At 41.9% G+C, this 19479-nt stretch overlaps 1 protein-coding gene across 5 annotated transcripts in view; it reads left to right on the top strand.

Moving 5' to 3' along the window:
- pde8b (phosphodiesterase 8B) overlaps positions 1 to 19479 on the top strand; it is a 341898-nt gene that overhangs the window by 129138 nt on the left and 193281 nt on the right. The window contains exon 2 of one of the 5 annotated variants that reach the window (XM_063049292.1): positions 11054 to 12092. The exons of 3 other annotated variants lie outside the window; for them this stretch is intronic. In XM_063049292.1, coding sequence (XP_062905362.1) covers positions 11823 to 12092 — 270 coding nt within the window. In that variant the 5' untranslated portion in view covers positions 11054 to 11822. Of the gene's footprint in view, positions 1 to 11053; positions 12093 to 19479 lie in introns of those variants that run through there. One more of the 5 variants, XM_063049296.1, reaches the window with a different exon arrangement.

Genomic DNA, 19479 nt, shown 5'->3' on the forward strand with positions numbered 1-19479 from the left:
AATCAGATCTTGCATCAATGGTAGGGAAATTACTGGAGAGGTCTCCTCAGGAAAGGGTCTATTCACATCTGGAAAGTATGGTTAAGAAATAGTCAGCATGGTTTTGTGTAGGGTACTAGAACATAGCTCATAGAACAGGAACAGACCCTTCACTCCACAATCTTGTGCCAAAACAAATTGGTAATCAAATGGCTAACTCAACTAAGCCCTTCTCTCTACACTACATCCATATTCTTCCATTTTTCTTCACATTCCTGTGTCTATCTAAACGTATCTTGCAAGTCCCTAATGTATCTGTCTCTACTACCACCCCAGGCAGCATATTCCAGGCACCCACCACTCTCTGTTTTCAAAAAAACTTGCCTCTCACATCTCCATAGAAATTACCCTCTCCCCCACCTCTCCATTAATGCATGCCCTATGATATTAAACATTTCAGTTCTGGGGTGGTGGGTGGGAACTCTCACTATCATATAAACCTCTATCAGATCTCCCCTCGGCCTTTGCTACCCCAGAGAGGAACAACCCAAACCCGTCCAACCTCTTGTTATTCTGTTGCAAATACTCACTAATCCAGGCAGGATTCTGCATCCTCTCTGGTCTCGACATCATTCCTATAATTGGGCAACCAGAACTGTATGGAATACTTCTGATGTGGCCTAACTAGAGCTTTATAAATTTGCAAGGCCATATCTGGAGTATTGCATACAGTTCTGTTATTAATTTATTATTGTCACATGTGCCAAGATACAATGAAAACATTGTCTTGAACTCTGTTCATACGCATCAAATCATTGCACAGCGCATTGACGTAGAACATTAAAGAATGATAACACTGGAAGTAATGAGTGGGTCTGCAGGGAGCAATTTACCATGGAGGTTTTAACATACAAACTTGAGTTGTTTTTTTTTTGAGGTGGTGAGGAAGATGAGGATGGATGATGTCTACCTGGGCTTTACAAAAGCCATTGACAAGGTCCCTCATGGGTAAGGTGGTCCAGAAGATTGAGAACTCACATGGGATCCATGATGACTTGGTAGTCTGGATTCAAAATTGGCTTCGCCACAGAGGGGTAGTGATGAGAGGTGCTGTTCTGACTGGAGATCTGTGACCAGTCATGTTCCACAAGGATCAGTGCTTGGACCTCTGTTGTCTTTAATATACAAATTATTTGGATGAAAATGCAGGGGTTGATTAGTAGGTTTGTAGACAACACAAAAATTTGCGGAGTTGTGAATAGTGAGGTTGGATATACAGTAGATGACCTGTAGATATGGGCAGAGGAATAGCAGATGGAGTTTAATCCAGACAAATTGTGTAATATTGAACTATGGCAAGTCAAATGGATGCAGCAAATAGCATGGCTGTTAAAAACATTGATGTACAGAGGTGTTGTGGGGTAGAAGTCCATAGCTCAATGAAAGTGATATCGCAGTAAATGGAAGGCATTTGGTATACTTGCTTTCATCGGTCAAGGCATTAAGTACAAACGTTGGCAAGTCATATTGCAGTTGTATGGTGCATTAATTAGGCCACATTTGGTGCTTTGTGTACAGTTCTGACTGCCACATTCCAGAAAGAATGGGGAAGGATTGGAGAGGGTCTAAGGAAAGGTTGGACAAACTTGGTTAGAGTATCGGATTCTGAGGGGTGACCTGGTAGAATTATATATGTAACGTGCTGTAAGGTTTCACTGCTGATGTAGTGGCCTCTCTGTGATGTTTCATTGCAAAGTTAAGGGTTTCTCTGCAGCAGTAATGTTTGAGTTATGACTAGAGATAAAGGAAGCTTTAGAATGTGCACTCTCCAATGAGAGGGATGTTGTTCTTTCTTGTGGGGCTGGGAGCAGGGATTTTCTGGTCTTTTGTCGGGGAGAGATGAAGAGAGAAGACGTGAATGGAGAGAGCGGGTAGACCGTCGGATGGAGTGGACTTGGAGCGAGGGTCCGAGGGGCGGCTACTCTCGGAGGAGGTCAACAGGGAACAAATGGATGGAACTATTAGCTCCAACATTGCACATTAGACTGTTTCTTGAGAATGGGCCCTTTTCTTCTTTTTGTTTCTTTACTAACCATATAGTCAAATTAAGAATTACAAAGCTCAATTGTTTAATCGCATATTGTGTACTGTTTGTTATTTCGTGGTACTGATTTGTAACAGGGGAGCACATCATGCAGCATCCACCCAAACAAGATTTCCTAAGTTTGGCCAGGCCAGGGGCTGTCCTCCCCTAGATTAACCCACGAGCCAAAACAAAGGTTCAATATAAAATTATGAGAGGAATAGATGAAATTATAAGAGGGCAACTGGTCAGAGTATTTTTTTTCAAGGTAGAAATATCAAATACGAGAGCATACCTTTAAGATGAGGGGGATAAAGTTTGAAAGAGGAAGTAAAGCAATTTTATTTTGTATACAGAATGGAAAGTGCATAAAATGAGCTGTCTGGGAAGAGCTGGTAACAGATACGATAGCAACATTTATAAAACATTTACTCAAGCACATAGGTAGGCAGGGAGTGAGTGAGAGGAGGGATAATGACCACATGGGGGGTGGAGAATGCAATTAGTTTAGATTGGCATCGAGTTTCGCACTGACTTTATGGCCAAAAAGCCTGTTCCTGTACTGTTCTATATTCTGAGGCTAAACTTGTTGCTAAGTAGAGGGATGCACAACACCATGTCATATAACTGGAAAAAAGACATCAAACAGAAAAATAAGGAAGAGATTTTCTGATTTCGGTACCATTATACTCTAAAGGTGACCCTCATGTTACGGTTTGTGGGTAGAAGAAATTGTGGAAATGGAATAAAGTAGGGATAAAAGGTAAATAAATACATTTTTTTCAAACCTCATTTCCTGTTGAAGGTGGAGATGAACTTTTAACTCAATCTACCTCGTCAAAACCTTGCACCTTATTGTCTTCCTGCACTGCACCTTCTCTGTAACTGTTCTGCATTCTGTTCCTATGTTGTCCTTGTTCTAACTCAATATACTAATGTGATGAAATTATTTGAATGATGGCATGCAAAATAGTTTCTCATTGTGCCTTGGTACGTGATAATGGTAAAGGAATCTCCAAATTTAGGTGACAACTCGCACAAACTGCTGGAGGAACTTGGCAGGCCAAGCAGCATCTATGGAGAAGAGTATAGTGGATGTTTTAGGCCGAGATCCTTCATCAGGACCGGAGGGAAAAGGATGAATCAGAGTGAGAAGGTGGGGGTAGAGAAGGAAGGAACAGATGGCGATAGGTGAAACTGGGATTAGAGGGGGAGCGGTGAAGTAAAGAGCTGGGAGGTTGATTGGTGAAAGAGATACGGGGCTGGAGAAGGGGGCTTGACCTAATGTGGATTGGGAGACTGCTTTGCTGAGCACCTATGCTCCGTCCGCCAGAAAGGGTGGGATCTCCCAGTGGCCACCCATTTTAATTCCACTTCCCATTCCCATTCCAACATGTCAGTCCATGGTCTCCTCTACTGCTGCGAAGAGGCCACACTCAGGTTGGAGGAGCGTATATTCCTTCTGGGTGGTCTCTACCCTGATGGCATGAACATCAATTTCTCAAACTTACAGTGATGCGCCTCACCTTCACCATTCCCCATTCCCATTTCTCTCTCTCTCACCTTATCTCATCTGCCCTTCACCTCCCCCTTATGCTCCTCTCCCTTCTCTTTCTTCTATGGCCTTCTGTCCTCTCCTATCAGATTCCCTGTTCTCCAGCCCTGTATCTCTTTAACCAATCAACTTCCCAGCTCTTTACTTCACTCCTCCCAGTTTCACATATCACCTTGTTTCTTCCTCCCCTCCCCCCACCTTCTTACTCTGACTCCTCGTCTTTTTTATTCTCCAGTCCTGATGAAGGGTTTCGGCCCAAAATGTCAACTGTAATCTTTTCCATTGATGCGGCCTAGCTATTGAGTTCCTCCAGCATTTTGTGTGTGGTGCTTGGATTTCCAGTATCTGCAGATTTTTCTCTTGTTTGTGATTGGACTACAAATTTGGATTACGTGACTTTGTGTGATGGAAAGTTGGGATGTGGACTGTTTTCTAGGAATGCAGACAATGCCCTTCTCCCCCAGTCCCACACCTAAACAGTAGTGATTGGGGGGGATGGATTTACCTGTATACAGTAGTGTAATGCTACCAGGAGTGGAGAAGTGTGAAGTGGGTACAAGCAAACCTACTTCACACTTCACACTCTCCATGGTAATGCATTTGTTGATGTAACAGCAATGACCACAGTGTAAAAATAATTCATTGACCACGGGGCATTTTCGATGTCATAAGGACATAATGCATTGCTGTACTGATGCAAGTATCTTCCTGACTAATAAGGACATTAATGACAGTCTAGTTGTTCCTGGACCATAAGACTGTGTTGGTGGTGATGGTGTTGCAGTTCTAGGAAACAATCTGTATTGCAATTCTCTTTAATGTGAAGCTGAATCACTTTTGTATTCAGCACAAAAGGAGAGTTGGAAAAAGTAGACTTTGATTTTCAAATAACTTCATCAAGAGTGAATTTTATTCTGTATCTCAAATTTTGAGGCGTCGTGGAGTAACACAGCAAGGATGGACTTATGTTACACAAATGGCCATAATGCAGGGGTCACCTGTGCTTGGAGCAAAAAGAACAAATTTGAATGACTGGTCCGAAATGTCTTTCATATTTGCAAAATACTACTGAGCATTTAACAGACAGTGAACTACATTTGAACGTAGTCATTGCCTGCAGCAAGCATGAAAATATAGCCCTGATTTAACCAACTGTCTCTAGCTCACAAAACTCCCCTAAAGGAGCACTGAAAAACCAAACTTATCCCCTGTATTTTTAATATGTTCCTATCAATTATTTGTGTTTTGCATTGGCATGATTTTTGCAGGGATGTTTACTGAGAAATTAGGCTCCCTGTGAGTCATCATCCCTAATTTGCTCAGCTTTGGAATCAAGTCCCATTACTTTGATATTTCATTGCTTGGTTTCCACAGGAACTTCTCTTGAAGGGGAAGGAATGAGCAGGGATAATTGAATATTTAATTGAGGGAATACTGATGAGTGTTTTGTAACAGAGTCATCACCATGGTGAATCATTTACTATGTTTAAGAATGCGTCCATGCTCAATATGGAAAATGCTTACATTACCAAATGTGTTTGAGTCTCTATTCGTAAACTCTCCATGGTAATGCATTTGTTGATGTAACAGCAATGACTGCAGTGTAAAAATAATTCATTGACCACGGGGCATTTTTGATGTCATGAGGACATAATGCCTTGCTGTACTGATGCAAGTATTTTCCTGACTAATAAGGACATTAACGACAGTCTAGTTGTTCTTGGACCACAAGACCATCAGGTGCAGGAGCAGAATTAGGCCATTCAACCCATTGAGTCTTCTCAGCCATTCCATCCTCGCTGATTTATTATCCCTCTCAACCCCAATCTTCAGCCTTCTCCCTGTAATAATTGATGCCCCAACTAATTAAGAACCTTTCATCCTCCACTTTAAATATACTCAATATCTGTGGTAATGAATTCCATCAAATCATCACTGTCCAGCTCAGACATTCACAACCTGGGTCCAGGGACTCTTTGGTTAATGGCATAAATAAGATTGGGAACCTCTAAACTCACAAAAGAAATTCCTCTTCGTCTCTATTCTAAATGGATGTCCCTCTGTTCTGAGGCTGTGCCCTCTGCTCCTAAACTTGCCCACTAAAGGAAGCGTACTCTGCATGTCCACTCACTCCAGGCCTTTCAATATTCGATAGGCTTCAATGAGATCCTCCCCTCATTCTTCTAATCTCTAGTGAGTACAGGCTCAGAGCCATCAAACACTCCTGGTGCATTAACCCCTATATTCTCAATCATTCTTGTGATCCTCTTCTGAATCCTCTCCAATACCAGCCCATATTTTCTTGGATACAAGGACCAAAACTGCTCTCAATACCCTTAAGTGCAGTCTGACCCCTCATCCCTTAACCATCAGGCTTATGAACTAGAGCCCATAATATTGCAGGAAATAATCTAGCATGGATAAAGCAGTAGCTGATTGGCAGGAGGCAAAGAGTGGGAATAATGGGAACCTTTTCTGATTGGCTGCCGGTGGCTAGTTGTGTTCTACAGAGGTCGTGTGTTGCAGCCAATTATTTTTGCTCATTCCTTCCCCTTCAAGAGAAGTTCCTGTGGAAACCAAGCAATGTATTCAAGCAATGAAATATCGAAGTAATGGGACTCAATTCCATTATATTACATGTCTTGATTCCATTATATTACATGTCAACGGTTTGGATGACGGAATTGATGGCTTTGTTGCATAGTTTGCAGACACTATGAAGATAGACCATAAGACAAAGACAAAGGAACAGAAGTAGGCCATTCGGCCCATCGAGTCTGCTCCGCCATTTTATCATGAGCTGATCCATTTTATCCTATTTAGTCCCACTGCCCCGCCTTCTCACCATAACCTTTGATGCCCTGGCTACTCAGATACCTATCAATCTCTGCCTTAAATACGCCCAATGACTTGGCCTCCACTGCTGCTCGTGGCAACAAATTCCATAGATTCACCACCCTCTGACTAAAAAAATTTCTTCGCATTTCTGTTCTGAAAGGGCGTCCTTCAATCCTGAAGTCATGCCCTCTCATACTAGACTCCCCCAAAGATAGGTGGAGGAACAGGTAGTTTTGAGGAAGTAGGCTATAGAAGGACTTGGACAGATTAGGAGAATGGGCAAAGAAATGGCAGATAGAGTAGTTTCAGGAAGTGTATGGTCATGCACTTTGGTAAAAGAAATGAAAGGCTAAATTATTTTCTAAATGGAGAGAAAATACAGAAAACAGGCGCAAAGGGACTTGAGAGTCCTTGTGCAGGATTCCTGAAAGGTTAATTTGCAGGCTGAGTCTGTGGTGAGGAAGACAAATGCGATGTTAGCATATATTTCAAGAGGACTAGAATATAAAAGCAAGGATGTAATGTTGAGACCTAATAAAGCACTGGAGAAGCCTCACTTGGAGTATTGTGAGCAGTTTTAGCCCCCTTATCTTAGAAAGGATGTGCTGACATTGGAGAGGGTTCAGAGGAGGTTCATGAAAATGATTCCAGGATTGAATGGCTTATCCTATGAAGAATATTTGATGTCTCTGGGTCTGTATTCACTAGAATTCAGGTGAGTGAAGGAGTGACCTCACTGAAACCTATCAAAAGGCCTTGATAGAATGGATGTAGAGAGAACGTTTTCTATAGTAGGAGAGTCTAAGACCAGAGGACACAGCCTCAGAATAGAGGAGTGTCCTATTAGAATGGAGATGAGGAATTTCTTTAGCCTGAGAGTAGTGAATCTGTGGAATTGTTTGCCACAGGCAGCTGTGGCGGCCAAGTCTTTATGTATACTTAAGGCAGAGGTTGGTAGATTCTTGATTGGTCAAAGCATGAAGAGATACAGGGAGAAGACAGGAGATTGGGACTGAGGAAAATTGGATCAGCCATGATGAAATGGTGGAGCAGACCCGATGGTTCAGATAGCCTAATTTTGTTCCTATATCTTATGTTCTTATGATAACTTCACTGTTCCCACAATCTAGGGACTCACTTTCAAGGGCTCTTTATCTTGGGTTCTTGATTTTTATTGCTTATTTATTGTTATTATTTCTTTTTCTTTTCTTGTGGTTGTCCGTCCTGTTGGGCTGGTCTTTCTTTGATTCTATAGTGTTTTGTTTACTTACTGTGATTGCTCACAAGAAAATAAATCTCAGGGTTATTTATGGTGATAATAAGTTGACTTGAAACTATGAACTTTGAACTAATGCCCTACAAAGCCTCAGCATGACATCCTTGCTCTTATATTCTAGTCTTCTCGAAATGAATGCTAACAATGCATTTGCCTTCCTTACCACTGAATCAACCTGAAAGTTAACCTTCGGGGAATCCCTGCATAAGGACTACCAAATCCCTGTGCACCTCAGATTTTTGCATTTTTGCCCCATTTAGAAAATAGTCTGTGCCTTTATTCCTTCTAGTAAAGTGTCCTATCTGCCACTTCTTTGCCCATTCCCTCAATCTAAGTCCTTCTGCAGACTCAACACTACCTGCCTCTCCACCTGTCTTTGTATTGTGTGCAAACTTGGCCACAAAGCCATCAATTCCATCGTCCAAATACTTGACATATAATGTGAAGAGAAGTGGCCCCAATACTGACCCCTGCAGAACACCACTAGTCACTGGCAACCAAGCCCAATAGGCCCCTTTTAAACCCACTGTTTGCCTCTGGCCAGTCAATCAAACTTCTATCCATGCCAGTGCCTTTCCTGAAATACCACGGGCTCCAGCTAAGCAGCTTCATATGCGGCTTTCTGAAAATTCAAGTAAACAACATCACTGACTCTCCTATATCTATCCTGCTTGTTATTTCCTCAAAGAATTCCAACAGATTTTTCAGGCGACATTTCCCTTAAAGAAACCATACTTTGCCCTTTATCGTGTGCCCCCAAGTACCCTGAAACCTCATCATTATAAACTTCTTCTGTAACAAGTACTGTTGTACAAGGTTTTCCAGAAACTTGAGTATTTCATCTTGATTGAGAGTGTTGCTGTTATCTGATTAAGGAACAACATGAAGTTTTGCGAGAGCAAACCTTTCCGTGCCTTTCTGTGTTTCAAAAGAAACGGGGAGCCACCACTGACATTCAGCGCCTTTATGGTAAAACAATTATTCCACGGGGATTGAAGTCTGCATGCGCGCCGTAGCTTAAAGCAGGGATTCCCAACTTTTTAAATGCCATTTATCCCTACCATTAAGCAAGTGTCAGTGGATCCCAGGTTGGGAACCCCTGACTTAAAGCAATACTGCTCCCATACATTTTGAGGTAAGTTATGGTTCCTCACTATGTGCATAATGATAGGTTCTGAGACCTGATTTTCAACCTAGTAGGCCTAATGCATATAATGGATACAGGCAATTAGAGTGGCAGGCCCCCATGCAATTCTGACAATTTGTCTATGATATTAATATTTGATGGGGAACTCAACAGAATCGAGAAGAAATTTGATTAAATTAAATTAAACCAGGGAGCTAAAAAGACAGAACTGATTTTTGAAAACCTGACTGCATTTGCCCTCCTTACAACCACCATTTTCCATGTAGCGGCATATTTGATGGCTCAAATCAATGCTTGTTAACTACACTAGTAGATTAAGTTGTTAAGGTGACAGGCATACTGATGGAAATTTTGAACCCTGATCGCTTTTCATGGGAAAAGAAGAAATCCTCCATGTGTCCTTCAGCTCATTAACAATGAAGTGTTATCTACCAAACATGCCAGACAACAAATAACACTAAAGCCAATGACTGCATGGGGACAAAGTTCCCATTTGATTCACCATCACCTATTTTATAATATATGAGGAACATTTGATACCCCTGGGCCTGTACTTGCTGGAATTTAGAATTGGGTGGGGGGGGGGCATAATCTCATTGAAATCAGCCAAACATTGAACGGCCAAGATAGTGTTAGTTGTGAGAATGTTTCCAATAGTGGAAAAGTCTAGAACCAGAGGGCACGGCCTCAGAATAGAAAGATGCCCCTTTAGAACAGAGATGAGGAGGAATTTCTTTAGCCAGAGCATGGTGAATCTGTGGAATTCATTGCCACAGACGGCTGTGGAGAAGCTAAGCCATTGGAGAAGTTTAAAGTTGAGTTTGATAGAATCTTAATTAGTAAGGGTGTCAGAGCTTACAAGGAGAAGGCAGGGGAATGGGGTTGATGAGGATAAAAAAACCAGTCACGATGAAGGAGCAGGGTAAACTAGATGGGCCAAATGGCCTATTTCTGCTCCTATCTCTTATGGCCTTTCCTGTGCTTTTCCACTATACAGTTTAACTTGATTATATACCAGTGGGCAAAATGGTTGTGAATAGCAGATGAGGATATGCAGACTTTGGTCTAATCCTTTGGTGTTGCTTTCTAGTCTTTGGATTTGGGTGTGTCTGTGACAGGTGACATTTCACACATTCATTGAAAACGGGGTGAATATTCCTCTTCGGCTCTATACCAGGAACCATAAATTTCAAATCATCACCTAACCCTCTTTCAGCAATTCCTTCCCAATCTTAAAGGGCTTTTACCCATCGAATTAGCCAGCAGCCAGCCATGATGATTCAAACCCCTGATGTAGCACCTCAGGCTCTGCACAAACAGCTGTTGCCCCTGAACACCCTATTTATTTTGATTTGTGTGGCTCGATTTAATGACTAATATGATGAATAGGATTTGATTTAAGTCAGACACCTGAGGAAAAACAAGAGGAGATTTGTCAATATTGTTTATAGGTACATCTTTAATTTAGTTAATTGTAGAATTTTTATTTGATTTATAATTTGCATAATTGATTATAATTATGCATAAGTGATTACTACCGCACTAATTTTTAATTTCTATTTTTGCACTAACAATATATATTTATATTTGCTGTAATTCAATTGTTTTATTATGCATTTCATTGTACTGCTGTTGCAGAGTCAACACATTTCACAACAAATGCCAGTGATATTAAACCTGCTTCTGATTCTCAATATGTTAAAATATGCACATTTATTATCATTCAATGACACACTATTTCCGTGTGATGTTGCATTTGTGTATTGATAACAACATGAGGCAGTTTCCCTTTAAGTTTGTCCTTTCAGACTGTAAGTGCCCCTCCTCTTCCGGTGCTCTATGACAGCTTCTTCTTGTCTGGATAACAACATGACCAGTGTGTCTGCGTTAATGTTATTCAGTAGCTCTCAAATCATTCATTTCTAAATTGATCTAATTCTGAAGCAGGATTTCAGGGCATTATTCATTCAGCTTTTTTGACATGATTAAGATAATTTAAACAAGGATGTATTTCACAGTATTTGGATGAATGTTAGAGTTAATCTTAATACAATTAGCTGCTTGCTATTGGCTGCTATTTTAGTGAAATACTTGTTTTAAATAAGAGTTGGTATTCAGCATAAATGGTAACAATCTATCCAGCTGTAATTATCTCTTTTTCTGGATTTGTACAAGAGCCGTGTCAGCATGTTACTTGGAATCTGACGAGCAGTAAGGAACGCCACAGTGTGACAGAGCAATTGAAAAGCTTGCCTGAGCCAGACCTCTTTTAATAGTGGCAGATAACCAAGGCAGAGCACCTAGATGTTGCTAACAGAAAATTGGGATGGCCTCTGAGACAAGGTCAGAGGTCAAGGACTACACTGACGTCACAAATAGGCAAATGAATGAATTACAATTGCAGCTTCTGATGGAAGCATCATGGTGAAATAAGGAGAGCAGATGATTCTTCACATGAATCATAGGGATCTGCAAGAGACGTTTTCTCCCTCTTGTGGATTATTATCGCAGTCATCTCTGCTGAGGAGAAAAGCAGAAGATCAATGTGAGTGTGATTCAGAGGTTCGTGGCTACCGAACGATGGTAAATTAATTTTCTGGATGATAATGCTGCAAACCACTTTGGTGATCGATTAAAGGTGCATGGACGAGCCTTTAAGGCTACACAGAATTTTAATTATGTATACGTGTTATTTGTTAACAGAAGATACAAGAGAGAATAAGTGACAGAGTGAGGCAGGGAAACGAAGTGGAGAGGAAGGCAATAGATTTTAAGGGAAAAACTAGTCAGGGGCAAATTAAAGGGAAAATCTAGAATACGGACAAGATAACAATCAGAACAAACGATGTATCAGTAACAAAGAGAGGTGGATTAACTGGAAGAAGTGTGGCAATAAGAGAGAGAGAGAGAGTGTCCAGCCAACAGCTGGAGCTAAGCTGGAGCAATGGGCTGTGCTCCTAGTATCCATGTCTCTCAAAGCGGAGTGATTTACTGCAGAGACTCAGATGACTCAAACTCTCCACATCAGACCACTACCATCTCCCAAGGCACAGCAACAGTCCATGGCTTCTTCATCAAGACGGATGCTGCCGAATCGTTGCCCTCAGTGTTGGCATACCAGAGTCGTGCAACACGTACCTCTTCACGTCGAGAGAAGAAAGAGAACAGCAACTGCATTGAAGCTGAGACTCAAACCAGCCACACCAGTGTAAAGGTAACATGCCATGTTCATTGCATTTAGTTCTATATGTTCCTTAGGCACACACAAAATGATGTTTTCTTTCTTGTATTAATGGTTTCAACTCCCAGTTTTTAAACTGACAAATGGTCTGCAGTAACAAAAGTGACTTTTCATACTTACAGATGTATATGTAGTAGGAGGTTATTCCATTCTGTTGGATAATGTAGTTTCCTTTGATTATTTTTTAAATTTGGCTGATATTTTGCCCTTTGGGGAGTAAGGATGAATTTGTTCAATCTCCTACATCTGGAAAATGCAACTGAAAAATGCTGAGTATTTTACTGTTGTCAAGACGTTGAGGAAACTTGAACTCAAGCCCCAAGCAAAGTGGAAATTGGAACTGATCAACCCCCTGCTCTGTCCCCCGAGTTGCAGAGAACCCAGTGGCTCGGGTGGTTGACCCTACCTCGAGAAGTTTAGTATGTTTAGGAAGATCCTTCAAAGTGTAAAGGATATTGGAGACTAGAAGTTGGATTTCACTATCTTCTGTTGTGCTAAGTATGTGTTATTTATAGCACGAAGGCCCAATCTTGAAAAAAATTGTGAAATAGGACAGGAATAGCTGTGACAATCTGTAGGGAATCTCGAGCTAAATTGGGATGTATGGTTTCCTATGGGAGCTGCTTGAAAAGCTTGCATTTCTTATGTAACTGGTGCTGCTTTCACTCGGAAGGGAGCATCTGTCCTTAAAGGAACAGCTTCTACGCCAGCCACAGAACAACTACCTGCCAAGTTGCAATGGAGCTGAGAAGGAGCACGGCAATATGCAGAGTCAGTATGGATAGGACTGAGTCAGTATGGATAGAACTGAGAAATTCTAAGGGTAGAAAGACCCTAATGGGAGTTATCTACAGGCCCACAAACAGTAGTCTGGATGTAGGGTGTAAGTTGAATCAAGAGTTAAAATTGGCATGTAGCAAAGGTAATGCTACAGTTGTTATGGGGGATTTCAACATGCAGGTAGACTGGAAGAATCAGGTTGGTACTGGACCCCAAGAAAGGGAGTTTGTGGAGTGCCTCCGAGATGGATTCTTAGAACAGCTTGTACTGGAGCCTACCAGAGAGAAGGCAATTCTAGATTTAGAGTTGTGCAATGAACCGGATTTGATCAGGGACCTTGAGGTAAAGGAGCCATTAGGAGGTTGTGACCATAATATGATAAGTTTTAATCTACAAATTGAGAGGGAGAAGGGAAAATCAGAAGTGTCAGTATTACAGTTGAACAAAGGGAACTATGGAGCTATGAGGGAGGAGCTGGCCAAAGTTCAATGGAACAAAAGCCTAGCAGGGATGACAGTGGAACAACAATGGCAATATTTCTGGGAATAATGCGGAAGGTGCAGGATCAGTTCGTTCCAAAGAGGAAGAAAGCTCCTAAGGCGAGTAAGGGGAGGCTGTGGCTGACAAGGGAAGTAATGGACAGTATAAAAATAAAAGAGAAGAAGTATCACATAGCAAAGATGAGTGGGAAGCTGGAGGATTGGGAAACTTTTAAAGAGCAACAGAAGATAACTAAAAAGGCAATACGCGGAGAAAAGATGAGGTACGAAGGTAAACTAGCCAAGAATATAAAGGAGGATAGTAAAAGCTATGAAAAGGAAAAAAATAGTTAAGACCAAAATTGGGCCCTCGAAGACAGAAACGGGTGAGTTTATTATGGGGAACAAGGAAATAGCAGACGAGTTGAACAGGTACTTTGGATCTGTCTTCACTGGGGAAAACACAAACAATCTCCCAGATATAATAGTGGCCAAAGGACCTAGGGTAATGGATGAACTGAAGGAAATTTATATTAGGCAGGAAATGGTGTTGGATAGACTGTTGAGTCTGAAGGCTGATAAGTCCCCGGGACCTGATGGTCTGCATCCCAGGGTACTTAAGGAGGTGGCTTTAGAAATCGTGGATGCATTGGTAATCATTTTCCAATGTTCTATAGGCTCAGGATCAGTTCCTGTGGATTGGAGGGTGGCTAATGTTGTCTCACTTTTCAAGAAAGGAGGGAAAGAGAAATCAGGAAATTATAGACCGGTTAGCCTGACGTCAGTGTGGGAAAGATGCTGGAGTCAATTATAAAAGATGAAATTACGACACATTGGATAGCAGTAACAGGATAGGTCTGAGTCAGCATGGATTTATGAAGAGGAGATCATGCTTGACCAATCTTCTGGAATTTTTTGAGGATGTAACTATGAAAATGGACAAGGGAGAGCCAGTAGATGTTGTGTACCTGGACTTTCAGAAAGCCTTTGATAAAGTCCCACATAGGAGATTAGTGGGCAAAATTAGGGCACATGGTATTGGGGGCAGAGTACTGACATGGATTGAAAATTGGCTGGCTAAGAGGAAACAAAGAGTAGTGATTAACGGTTCCCTTTTGGAATGGCAGGCGGTGACCAGTGGGGTACCGCAGGGTTCAGTGCTGGGAACACAGCTGTTTACAATATACATTAATGATTTAGATGAAGGGATTAAAAGTAATATTAGCAAATTTGCAGATGACACAAAGCTGGGTGGCTGTGTGAAATGTGAGGAAGATGTCATGAGAATGCAGGGTGACTTGGACAGGCTGGGTGAGTGGGCAGATGCATGGCAGATGCAGTTTAATGTAGATAAATGTGAGGTTATCCACTTTGGTGGTAAGAACAGGAAGGCAGATTATTATCTAAATGGAGTCAAGTTAGGAAAAGGGGAAGTACAATGAGATCTAGGTGTTCTTCTACATCAGTCACTGAAAGCAAGCATGCAGGTACAGCAAGCAGTGAAGAAAGCTAATGGCATGCTGGCCTTCATAACAAGGGGAATTGAGTATAGGAGCAAAGAGGTCCTTCTGCAACTGTACAGGGCCCTGGTGAGACCACACCTGGAGTATTGTGTGCAGTTTTGGTCTCCAAATTTGAAGAGGGACAATCTTGCTATTGAGGGAGTGCAGCATAGGTTCACAAGGTTAATTCCCGGGATGGCGGGACTGTCATGTGTTGAGAGATTGGAGTGACTGGGCTTGTATACACTGGAATTTAGAAGGATGAGAGGGGATCTGATTGAAACATATAAGGTTATTAAGGGATTGGACACCCTGGAGGCAGGAAGCATGTTCCCGCTGATGGGTGAGTCCAGAACCCAGAGGCCACTGTTTAAGAATAAGGGGTAGACCATTTAGAACGGAGTTGAGGAAAGACTTTTTCACCCAGAGAGTGGTGGATATGTGGAATGCTCTGCCCCAGAAGGCAGTGGAGGCCAAGTCTCTGGATGCTTTCAAGAAAGAGATGGATAGAGCTCTTAAAGATAGTGGAATCAAAGGTTATGGGGATAAGGCAGGAACTGGATACTGATTGTGGATGATCACAGTGAATGGCGGTGCTGGCTCGAAGGGCCTAATGGCCTACTCCTGCACCTATTGTCTATTGGCAATCTCCTGTCTGTCGGAGCATCCTCGGTGTGATGACTTTCCCTAATCAAGTCCTGTGTCGGATTGGTTCCATGCCACCAAAAGCTGCAACCCTATCAAGGAGGCAAAGGTCACAACTTGTAACTTCAGTAGGTACATTTAATGTCAGATAAATGCATACAATATACATCCTGAAATTCTTTGTCTTCACAAACATCCATGAAAACAGCAGAGTGCCCCAAAGAATGAATGACAGTTAAACATTAGAACCCCAAAGCTCCCCGCCCCCACTCCCCCCTCCCAAGCACAAGCAGCAGAAAGGCAATGACGCCCCCCCCAACCAGCAAAAGAAGCATCCGCACCCTCCACCGAGCACTCAGATGTGCGGCAGAGCATCAATATAGACACAGACTTGCAGTACCCCAAAGACTACTTTCATTCACCCAGTAATTCGACATACCACAGGCTCTCTCTCTCCCTAATAAAAAGAGGTGTCCCCATTTGGATGTGATTTGTACGAAAAAGGCCTTGAACAGTGAAGCGATGAGTAATTATGCCTTTTTTCATTATTCTGAGCCTTGAACATTGAGGCTGGGAGATGTACTGTATGTGCAAGCTGTGAATGTTGCCCTGTAGACCCTTTAATTGATGTCTCATTTCTAATCTTCTGCAGTGAGCTTCTGGTTTCTCTGTTGAAGGCTGTAGGCTGTCCCAGAAGCCTCACTGACTGCCAGTAGTGGAGAAGATGTGTGATGTGCCTGGTTCAATGAGCATGATCTAGAAATTATTGCAAACATTATTGAAGTGGGGTAAAAAAAATATTTTATACACATTTTGCTCATGTAAAATGGAAAATTATGGATAAAGTTTTTAGGAAAGGAATTTTCCAGGAGTTTCCTGATCATCCCATATAGGCTTGAGGGCATATACCTCATACTAGTTTAATGAAGTCCAAAGACTTGAATTTATTCAGCATCTTCCTTATGCCTTACTGTCTGTGCCAGCGGTGTAGTGGTATTTTCCTCTGGACTTTGGAATAAGAGGTCCCAGGTTCAAATCCGGCTGGCTCCTTACACGTTTTCCATCTGTGCTGGTTTCAGTGTTCAGCTAGCAACTCAGCCTCGTAAAACAGACAAGTGCTAAAGAAATGGCAAAGTTTTTGCCCAATGCACCAAGCAAGGTGTGGGGAGGAACTGATCCCTTACGAGTACATTCCCTTACAGTTGATGCAGTACTCTTGATGTTTTTGTTTAATACAGTAAGCATGTTAGCCCATTTGGAAATAACATGATGATTACTTCTTTAACTAATATTGAATTAAGGAGAGAGAAACTGGGGATCTGACATCCCTTCCTGTCTCTGTCTTTTTATAGCGTGCTTTTTAAAATCAACAACATGTTGGAGGAGCTCTGGGTCCAGCAACATCTGTCGTGGGTGTGGTGCTGGAGGAAGGAGATGTCACTGTTTCGGTTCAAAGCTAAGAGTGAAGAGGAAAGATGGCCATTGTGAATCTACTTTTTTGTCATTAAAGTGAGAAGGCAGTTTGTTCTCCCATTAGAAAGATAGCATCTGAGCCAAATTAGTGTGGGCTTTAGGCTTTCTGCGGAGTAGGATTTAATCTAGAATCTTACTCAGAGGCACAATGGAAAAATTTGCTGAATCAATAAATGATGTTAATGGAGAGTTTCTGACTGAGATTGTGGATGAGCCAATCTCTTCAAAGTTTACTGCAGTTCAGCAGAGAGATTAGGAGAGGGCATCACAGGGACCCAGCAGATAAGTCGTGCATGATGGTGCAGTAGTTAAACTATTGGACTAGTATTTCAGAGGCTGGGAATTCCAGTTTCAGAGATATGACTACAAATCCCACCGTGAAGGTTGTAGAATTTAAATTTGATTAATATGGTATTTAAAATAATCAAAGCTAATGATAAACATAATACAATTGGATTGTTTTTAAAACCGTATCTAGTTACTTAATATCCTTGAGAGGATGAACTATGCCAACAACAGTTGTGACTCCTATTCCATCAAGACTGTGGGCTTGAAAACTCGAAGCCACCTGTCTCAGTGCAAATGTGAGTGGGCAATAACTGTTGATCTTGCCAGAGAGAGCACAGCATCAAAATGAGGGATAAAGTGGGCATCATGGTGAACAGTGTGAATCAGAATTCTGTTTCATATAAGGAGATGTTCATGGGTTGAATGTCCATTCAGAAACCTGATGGCTGAGGAGAAGAAGCTGTTCCTGATTCGCTGAGTGGGTATGTCTTCAGACTTCAGTACCTCCTTCCTGATGGGAACAATGAGAAGAGGACATCTTCTGGGTGATGAGGGCCACCTTTTTGAGGCAGCACCTCTTGAAGTTACCCTGGATACTATGGAGTATACAATATCCCAGCTGAAATACAGTTTCCTAGCTGTTGGAGCAATGAATTAACACTTCAGGATGTTTGGTTAACTTATTCTCATGTTCAGTCAGCATTACTCAGATGGATAGGATGGTGAGTGTTATAGGACCTGCAATGCATACTATTTGCTGGGAAGCATCAGAAACAGCTGTGGTTTATTTTTATAGGTTTATGTTTTCTGCTGACTTTGTCTGATGAGTTTCTTTGAAGAAACTAACTGAACTTGTACTGATTATGTTTTCATCCAGGTGTTTGTTCTTCTGTTTTTTTTTAACAAGGTTATCCTGTGTTTCTTGATGACATAGGCCACTGAGAACAGAGAACAGATTTCCTGGCACTGAAACTGAATGAACAAAAAATGGTGGTCACGTGGAACAGCTGCATGCCTTCAATGCAACGTTTGATCATAAAATATAGGAGCAGAATTAGGCCATTCCACCCATCAAGTCTGCTCTATCATTCCCCCATGCCATGGTTGATTTACTATCCCCCTCAACCCCATTCTTCTACCTTTTCCCCACAACCTTTGATGGCTGTGTTGTACTTGGACTGAAATGAAGGCATTGATCAAGGTATCTTGGAATCTTGCAACTACCACAAAGAGCGGGAAGAAAAGTGGCCTTTTCTGGTTGGCTGCAAGTGACTAGTGTTGTTCTGCAGGAGTCAGTGTTGGGACTGCTTTTTTTCACATTATGTATCAATGATTTGGATGACGGATTTGATGGATTTGTAGCCAAGATAGGTAGCTGGGCAGGGACTGTTGAAACGTAGAAACATAGAAAATAGGTGCAGGAGTAGGCCATTCGGCCCTTCGAGCCTGCACCGCCATTCAGTATGATCATGGCTGATCATCCAACTCAGAACCCTGTACCAGCCTTCCCTCCATACCTCCTGATCCCTTTAGCCGCAAGGGCCATATCTAACTCCCTCTTAAGTAGAGCCAATGAACCGGCCTCAACTGTTTCCTGTGGCACAGAATTCCACAAATTCACCACTCTCTGTGTGAAGAAGTTTTTCCTCATCTCAGTCCTAAAAGGCTTCCCCTTTATCCTCAAACAGTGACCCCTCGTTCTGGACTTCCCCAACATTGGAAACAATCTTCCTGCATCTAGCCTGTCCAATCCCTTTAGGATTTTATACGTTTCAATAAGATCCCCCCTCAATCTTCTAAATTCCAACAAGTATAAGCCTAGTATTGGAAAGGCCAAGAGTGACCTTTCTCTGGCAACAGTGTAAGGACTTTTTTTGGATCCCTTTCCTATGAGTGTTTGCAGGATTTACACTCATTCCCTCCCTGGCATTCATGTTATCCATTATTCATTTTATCACTGTTCGGGTGTTTGAGTTCACCTTCTGAATGCTCACCACCCTAATATTCAGGAAATGAGAGCATTTTATTTCAAAAATTGTCTTCAACTTCTGCTAATTAGCAAGTGCCTATCTGGATGTACATCTCTATTTCCATGGTAACACCATTGACTATAATTTAGATCTCTGAGCAGATCTAGAACGTGGGAACTCTAATATTTAAATTTCCTATTGATGCAGTCTAGAACACTAATGT

This window comes from Mobula hypostoma, chromosome 5, assembly GCF_963921235.1.
Source record: "Mobula hypostoma chromosome 5, sMobHyp1.1, whole genome shotgun sequence".
Classification (NCBI taxonomy): Eukaryota; Metazoa; Chordata; class Chondrichthyes; order Myliobatiformes; family Myliobatidae; genus Mobula; species Mobula hypostoma.